Source organism: Mus pahari, chromosome 3, assembly GCF_900095145.1.
Source record: "Mus pahari chromosome 3, PAHARI_EIJ_v1.1, whole genome shotgun sequence".
NCBI classification, from domain to species: domain Eukaryota; kingdom Metazoa; phylum Chordata; class Mammalia; order Rodentia; family Muridae; genus Mus; species Mus pahari.
Window position 1 is genome coordinate 95,939,048 of NC_034592.1, and position 8,834 is coordinate 95,947,881.

General features: G+C 41.0%; 1 protein-coding gene across 3 annotated transcripts in view; it reads left to right on the plus strand.

Annotated features, from left to right (window-relative positions):
* Slc12a6 (solute carrier family 12 member 6) overlaps positions 1 to 8,834 on the plus strand; it is a 93,775-nt gene that overhangs the window by 80,531 nt on the left and 4,410 nt on the right. For all 3 annotated transcript variants that reach the window (XM_021193350.2, XM_021193351.2, XM_021193352.2), the window contains 9 exons: positions 136 to 255; positions 1,293 to 1,397; positions 1,740 to 1,908; positions 3,760 to 3,955; positions 4,446 to 4,615; positions 6,185 to 6,316; positions 7,225 to 7,332; positions 7,501 to 7,685; positions 8,240 to 8,373. In XM_021193350.2, coding sequence (XP_021049009.1) covers positions 136 to 255; positions 1,293 to 1,397; positions 1,740 to 1,908; positions 3,760 to 3,955; positions 4,446 to 4,615; positions 6,185 to 6,316; positions 7,225 to 7,332; positions 7,501 to 7,685; positions 8,240 to 8,373 — 1,319 coding nt within the window. The remainder of the gene's footprint in view (positions 1 to 135; positions 256 to 1,292; positions 1,398 to 1,739; positions 1,909 to 3,759; positions 3,956 to 4,445; positions 4,616 to 6,184; positions 6,317 to 7,224; positions 7,333 to 7,500; positions 7,686 to 8,239; positions 8,374 to 8,834) is intronic.

Here is an 8,834-nt window from a genome sequence, read left to right on the forward strand (position 1 = left end):
CTCCATTGGGGGCCCTGTGTTCCATCCAATAGCTGACTGTGAGCATCCACTTCTGTGTTTGCCAGGCACTGGCATAGCCTCACAAGAGGCTGTTAAGACACTTCTTGATTTATATTTTTGATTTTCATTTTCCAGGGCCCTCTCTTTTATGGGAATGAGTATCTGTCTAGCTCTGATGTTCATTTCTTCTTGGTATTATGCCATTGTAGCTATGGTAATAGCTGGCATGATCTACAAGTACATTGAGTACCAAGGGTGAGTTTGAATTTTACCTCATCACTGCTGAAAGGGGCAATCAGGAATGGCTAGTTTGGGGCTGGAGAGACAGCTCAGCGGTGGAAGCACTGACTACTCTTCCAGAGGTCCTGAGTTCAATTCCCAGCAACCACATGGTGGTTTACAACCATCTGTAATGGGATCTGATGCCCTCTCCTGGTGTGTCTGAGGACAGTGGCAGTGTACTCACATACGTAAAATAAATAAAATCTTTAAGAAAGGAAAAAAAAGAATGGCTGGTTTGGCCATGCATGGTGTCATAGTAGAGAGGAGGCTGAAGCAGGAAGATTGCAAGTACAAGGCTGGGCTACATATCAAGATTCTCCCACACCAAAAAGGAAAAAAAAAAATGCTGGGCTGGAGATATGATGGCCGAATGGTTAGAAGCACTTACTGTCCCTCCACAGGACCATAGTTTGGCTCCCAGAACTCATCCAGCAGCTCTCAACCCACATGTAACCCAGCCCCAGAGGATCTGACACCTGTTTTCATCTCTAGAGACACATGAACATCCATGAGCATATCCACACATATACATAAATAACTTTTTAAAAGTATAACCCAAATGTAAACAGCTCAGCTGTCTCAAGCAGGAGATCATCTGAAATACAATTAATCCTGAAATAACCAAAACCTCCAACAGCTCCAAAAATGGGGATGAATTATCTCCTGACTCAGATTGCTTTGGCTTTACTTTTCATTATTTTGAAAATAACAATTACAAGTAATTTCCTAATCTGAATTGCTGTTCCAAATAGTTGCTTTTGAATAGATCCACACAGGGTTAAGTTAGTAACCCTGGCAGCCTGTATTGTGGACCCATCTGTAGGGTAGTCCATCTCACAGTGGGTTCCTCATGCTAGTAGGGGACAACGGATAAACCACAACCCTGAATTTTAATCTTCTACCTTGTACATACTTTACTGCTAGATTTAGAGAATCCTGGGTTTTATTTTTTGAACTTGTACTCACTATAATGTAAACTGACTATCCCTCTTTTTTCTTTTTCTCCCAAGGGCTGAGAAAGAATGGGGGGATGGTATCCGTGGGCTGTCGCTCAGTGCAGCCCGCTTTGCTTTGCTCCGTCTAGAGGAAGGACCTCCTCACACTAAAAACTGGAGGTAAAGTGGAGTTTTGTTGTGTGTGCCTGCAGTTAACACACACAGCTGTATCTGCTGTCACCAGATAAATGATGTAGCTCAAGGAACTGCTGTTAAGTTTTTCACTATCCCCTGACCTTTCTGCCTTACTTACTGTTATATATCTATTGTTGTTATTCTGTGAATATTGGTCAGTTTTAGCTAATACTGAGAACATTCAAAATACCCAAGAACCCTCATCTTACCATTCCACTGATTCCACTCTTCTATCAAAGTTGAATGCTTTGTGGATCTCCTGAGGTAAAGGATGGAGATGCCATCTGTTTCCCACACCCACGTGCCATCTCGCTCACATCTTCACAGGCCTCAGCTGCTTGTCCTGTTGAAGCTGGATGAAGATTTACACGTCAAGCACCCTCGCCTACTCACCTTTGCCTCCCAGCTCAAGGCAGGAAAGGGACTCACTATTGTGGGCTCTGTCATCGTGGGGAACTTCCTGGAGAACTATGGTGATGCGCTAGCAGCAGAGCAGGTGGGGAGCACTGTCTCTGGATCTGTGCTTGTCAAGCATCTGTAACCTCCAGGCTTCAGAGGCCAGCATTGCTGTCAGGAAAAGGGTAGTCATTCTCTCCCCAAATGATAAACCTTTTATGTTATCATAGAAGAGGAGCTGAAAACTCCTTTTATTCCTACTTACTTAAAAATGCTTTTCCGAGCCGGGCATGTAGTGCATGCCTTTAATCTCAGCACTTGGAAGATTAGTGGATCTCTGTGAGTTCAAGGCCATCCTGGTCTACAAAGTGAGTTCCAGGACAGCCAGGGCTACACAGAGAAACCCTGACTCACACAAAAGATACAGATTTCCTAGGAAATCATAGAGGACAGTAAAGCATTTGAATGGTATAATAGATGTAAAGAATCTGTTTAAAAGAATATATTTATTTAAGTGTGTATTGACCCACTTTGAATATAAGGTTCAATATTTTTAAAAGATTTATCAACTTATCACAAAGCTAAGTTCAAACAGGAAGGTCTCAGATTTCTAAGTTATATCTTTCCATGTGTGACCCAGGCCTCCAACTTAGTGCTGACTTTTGAATAATCATACGCCCTCAAGCAGGATCCAGAACAGATATCTATATCCCATTTAAAGCATTACCTGTGAGATTATCAATAAACATAATTCCTACTTAGACTCCCAAGTGTGTGGATCTGAAAGTAAGAGAAATCATGTTGATATTTATTCTGCTATGGAGAAGATTCCTAAATCTTACACCAGCTATGGCAAAGGTGACTTTTCTTTTTACCACCTTTTGTATAGAATCAAGATAATTTAGTTTGCTATTTTTGATTACCTGTGCATAGCAGGTTCTTCTATATAAAGAAGTGTTTGTTTTAACATTGTCAATGATGGAACTAATCTTATTGTTTGGGGAAACTATCAGCTGTCACTAAATTATTAGTGGATTTTATTTGAGTACAGACTGTTCTTACAGAGAACCTGACTTTGGTTGCCAGCACCCATGTTGGGCAGCTCATAATCTAGCTCCAGGGAGTCAAACTCCTCTACACACACACACGCACACACACACACACAAAATTCATTTAAAAAAATAATTTATTTTTTAAAAAAACTAGAAATTCCAGAAACATTAACCCAGGTGACAAAAATTAATTTTTTAGAAATTTGATTACAAATGAAGAGCCTTACCCTAGATAACCACTGACTTAATTTGAGTCTTTGGAAAAATCATATCCATTTTGTGCATCATTATTACCTTTCCAACAAAGGAGTAAGGTAAAAAGCAATGGGCATATGATGTTAGTGCTAAGTTAGCTTGACTAAATGCAGCACTAATAACTTAAATGCAGGTGTCCTTACCATTCAAACATCACAATAAATATAAGAAGAGAAGAGGCAGGGGAGGCAACCTTATCTGAGAAAATTCTGAAGTGAAACTTCCAGGATCATCAGATTAAGTTTCTTGAAAAAAATAAGTCGAACATGCCTGGGATGACAAGAATATGGTGTTTCCACTAGTGAACTTTTACCCTGTCAATCAAACCATGTCTGGTATTCACTTTTTGGACATCACTGTGCTCAAAGCTTCACCTGAAAGGGAGGCATGCAGGAGGAAAGGGGAGAGGAGCTACATGTGGACAGCCGCTACAGATATAAATACAAATGCCACAAACAAAGTAAAAATAAGCAAAACAAAGATGACACTTCACTGAACACATTTAACTTCTTGAAGTTTTCTGTTGAGATGATCTTATGTAGAATTTGGGGAGAGATGGAAATACAGAAGCTAGATGGAATGGTGAGTTTAAAAGTGCAGGGTAAAGCAGTTGAAGTTTTGTGTTTTTTTGTGTTTTTTCTCAGACCATTAAGCACCTAATGGAGGCAGAAAAGGTAAAAGGATTCTGCCAATTGGTGGTGGCTGCCAAGCTGAAAGAGGGTATTTCACACCTCATCCAGTCCTGTGGCCTTGGAGGCATGAAACACAACACAGTGGTGATGGGCTGGCCCAATGGCTGGCGTCAGAGTGAAGATGCTCGAGCTTGGAAGACTTTCATTGGTACAGTCTTGTATTAACCTGAGGGCCCAGAAGGGGGACTAGATTAAACCTCTGTCACCCTAACCCTGTCCTAAAGTAGAGACCATGCCATGAAACATACTGTTAGACAGCCACCTAAAAACTAGTAATGTGATGTTAACCTGCCTTCTTCATCTTTACATTTATGTCCACAAAGTATTTAGCTATGTCAAGTCTCAGACTGTCATGTTCCATTCTGATGACCCCACAGGAACTAGAAAGATTCTTTCATCAGACTCTGACAAATTCATGCATTAAATATGTAGTATAAAGTATTCCTAGTTACCTAAACCACAGTTCCCCATTCACTTAGTAGCTCCCCAGACTTCAGACAGTGATCTCTGCTCCTTAAGTGTACTGTATTATGTCAATAGGACGCATTATTCAAAGAAATGTCAATGGATGTTACCTTCCTTTCCCAAAATGGTGGGAGAGATTGTTTGCATATCCCAATTTGCTCTTCTCTCCACAGGCACAGTGCGAGTGACAACTGCTGCCCATCTAGCCCTGCTGGTGGCTAAAAACGTCTCCTTCTTTCCCAGCAATGTGGAACAGTTTTCTGAGGGCAACATTGATGTGTGGTGGATTGTGCATGATGGGGGCATGCTCATGCTATTACCATTCCTGCTGAAACAGCACAAGGTATGCTGGACCACTTTTTTACCTCTTGCTATAATGGTGGGATTTAATCTGAAGAGACAGGGCTTATTCTTGGCTGTCCCATAATCCCAGCTCCAGCCTTATGAGAAGTAAAGTGGATTTAAGGTTTTATTTTTTAATTTTACTTTGTTATATTTTATACCAATCCACCTTAAGTGAATTCCTACAAGCTTACTAAAATTCCTGTATAATAGTGTTTGGAAAAAACAAAACAGAGAAACCAAATACAAGAGTACATCAGTTTCAGGTACAATCCTCACTGTTCTGGAACTTGCTCTGTAGACCAGGCTGCCCTTGAACTCAGAGATCCACCTGCCTTTGCCTCCTGAGTTCTAGGATTAAAGATATGTGCCACCATACCCAGCTATTAAATTTGTAATGGTATCATTGCTATGCTGTTTGAATAAACCACTCAGTGTACCCTGAGTAAGGATATGTTTTTCCCTCCCCATATGAAGCCAGCAGCTGTTCTGCAGTGGGCAGCAGTTCTGCAGTGTCCTCTAAATCTATACTGACATAATTATCTGTAGGTAGCACTTTATCCATTTTAGATTGATAGTCTTATACTGTCTTCCTACAAGCCCTGATTGTTCTACCCATGCTTCTGATTTAGGGGTTTATGTGCCTCCCTTCCTAGTTAATTTACTGGACATGCTTACTGAATCCAAAGAAATCAGTTCGTTACATTTACTGGCTTATAATTTTAAAACATTACAAAAGAATCAGATAAGGAGATGTACAGGGCATAGAGGCAAGGAGTTTGTGTGCCCTTGCTGGCATGTTCTGCTCTCTCCAGGAACTCTCTCATGCCCAGTTATCCAGAAGTTCCCCAAAGTTCAGTCTAGTAGGGTTTTTTGTTTTTTTGAGACAGGGTTTCTCTGTATAGTCCTGGCTGTCCTGGAACTCACTCTGTAGACCAGNCTGGCCTCGAACTCAGAAATTTGCCTGCCTCTGACTCCCAAATGCTGGGATTAAAGGCATGTGCCACCACTGCCCGGCTTTTTTTTTTTTTTTTTTTTAGATTGATTTATTATTATATCTAAGTACACTGTAGCTATCTTCAGATTCACCAGAAGAGGACATCTGATCTCATTACAGATGTCCAGCCTACAAATTTTTTCTTGGTGACGAAATTAAGAACTTAAAATCAGGAATGGCTAGGCAGTGGTGGTGCACACCTTTAATCCCAGCACTTAGGAGGCAGAGGCAGGCGGACTTCTGAGTTCAAGGCCAGCCTGGTCTACAGAGTGAGAGCCAGGACAACAAAGAGAAACCCTGTCTAGAAAAACAAAAACAAAAAATAAAACAAAAATAAACAAACAAACAAAAACAAGGATGGTGAAATGTGCCAATAACCCCACCTCTCGGAAGGCCAGGCCAGGGTTAGTGTTAACTTAGTATTTAATGTGTTGCTTAGTCAGCCTTATCAGGAAGCAAGGAACAAGTACTTGATATTACCACAAGGTCATTCTAGAGATAAATTCTCTTTTTAAGAAATCACTTTTTCCCTTCTTGCATCTACCTTTCCATGTACACATGGTGTTGTGTCAGGTTTGGCGAAAATGCAGCATACGGATCTTCACAGTAGCCCAACTAGAAGACAACAGTATCCAGATGAAGAAGGATCTGGCCACCTTTCTGTATCATCTGCGCATTGAGGCAGAAGTGGAAGTGGTGGAGATGGTGAGGAGTAGAGTTTGAAACAGAAGAGACTAACACGCCTTCAGCCCTAGCCTTCTTTCTAGTTAGTTCAGGATATTACTCAGCTGTAAATGTGTGTTTTAATCACCTAGGCCTAACAAAGCCCTAAATAACTGACCTAAGTAAGTAGGCCATGTGAATGTTTGCAATTGATTTATTTGCTTTCTTTGTAAAACTTTACATTTTTATTACAGAGTAAGTGTGTATGCGTATGGGTCGGAGGGTGATATACAGGAGTCAGTTTTTCCTTCTGTCATGCGAATCTCTGGACCTAAATTTGAGGCATTGGATGTGGCAACAAGTGCCTTTAGCCATAGAATCATCTTCCTACTCCTGGGTTGCTTTTTGTTTGCTTTGTTATTTACTACACAGCTCTTACATAGGTCCCAAATTCTTAGCTACTTAGTTCATTAATATTTAATTCATGCTAAAAAGTCACACTAGTTTTGTGTGTTTTGTTTTAAGGAGGTGAATAATGATTAGATCATAGAAAACACTAAAAGCCTCTGTATTTAATCTGCATGCCCCAAACCATGTGTCCTTATAACCAAAGACTGAACAAAGTAGGAGGGGAAGAAGGTTGCTATGGTGGCAGTTCTTCTGAATTAGGTCAGGTGTAAAAATAAAAATGGGGGAGGAGGGCTAGAGAGATGGCTCAGTGGGAATAGAGATAGCTCCTCTTCCAGAGGACCCAGGTTCAATTCCCAGCACCCACATGACAGCTCACAATTGTTTGTAACTCCAGTTTGAGGGGATCTGACACTCTCACATAGACATACATACAGGCAAAACACCAATGCAAAATAAAAATAATAAATTTATAGAAAATAACAACAATGTGTGGTTAACTCTTCCTCATGCTTACTTTGTGTGCTGTCTGTCTGTGGCAGCATGACAGTGACATATCTGCCTATACATATGAGCGCACCCTGATGATGGAGCAGAGGTCCCAGATGCTTCGACACATGCGGCTGTCCAAAACAGAACGAGACAGAGAGGTAAGACCTTGCTGAATTGACCTGATCTTGTTCTGTGAGGCCTGTCAGTGATATAAAGACAGATTCTTTCTTCTCCTTTTTCTTAGTTACTCCAGTAGAACCGACTGTCTTCAGAACATTTAAGCATAAGAAAAAGAATAGTAAAAATAACTGTTTGACCTTCTCCAGGCACAGCTGGTGAAAGATCGAAACTCAATGCTACGCTTAACCAGCATTGGCTCTGATGAGGATGAAGAGACAGAAACATACCAGGAGAAGGTGCACATGACTTGGACCAAGGATAAATACATGGCATCCCGGGGGCAAAAGGTCAAGTCAATGGAAGGATTCCAGGACCTACTTAATATGCGTCCGTAAGTGTTTGCACTCACAAGCTTATCCTGTAATACAGTATCCTAGACAGTAGTACACCTGTGACTGCCTGAGCACAGTCACAAAGCATGAGTGTTTTTATCTTACCAAATCAGCTATTGTTGTCTACTAATGAAGATTAGCTCCCAATTTTAAACATTGTATACAAGCTAACCATCTTTTTCTCCTCCACATAGTTTATTTCTATGTTATTTGTGTATTATTATAAAATAGGCAAACAGAATGAGAAAACTAGGCCAACGAGATAATAGCTTGTTAGGCAAAGGTGCTTGTTGCCAAGCCTTAGTACTGAGTTCAATCACCAGGACTCACCTTGTAAATTGGTGGAAGGAAAACCAACTCCCAAAAAGCTGTCTTCCTACACACACAAAAAAAACACACAAACCCTTTAAAGAACAAGAAAACTTGAGATGTTAATATAACAAAGAAATGATCACATTATCCATAGTCAAGTGAAAAGGCTCTGAGCCTCAAATAATGAGTACGTACACTGGTTTTCTTTTTGCCTTAACTGTTTGATTTCTTCCCCACTCAGGGACCAGTCCAACGTGAGGCGGATGCATACAGCAGTGAAGCTCAATGAGGTTATAGTTAACAAGTCCCATGAAGCAAAGCTGGTTTTGTTGAATATGCCAGGACCACCCCGAAACCCTGAAGGTGATGAAAACTGTATCCTTTCCAAGAGTGAAGCTGCCAATGGGGGAAAAAAAAATTCTTCTCAAGACAGCTAGGTAGTGGTTAAAGTTAGTCTGTTCCCCATTTCCTTCTCTAAGGAGGAGCTTAATGTCATAGCTTAGGATGCTTCCGAAGTTGTGAGATTAACTGATCGGGAAGCTGGGGCAGCAGATTATCATGTTCTCACTGAAACCCAATACCAAGGTGGTAGATTTGCAATGACTTGTAATTTCCAGTGATAAACCTAGAGAGAGAATACACATCCATTCTCCTTTTCAAGATCCTCACTCTGCAAAGCTGCTTTTGGATGAAGTTAGGTAAGAAGCACTTGAAACTTGTTAATGGAAGTGAGAAAAAGGCAAAGGGGGCTGGAGAGATGGCTCAGTGGTTAAAAACACTCACTGCTCTTCCAGAGGACCTGAGTTCAATTCCCAGCAACCACATGGTGGCTCACA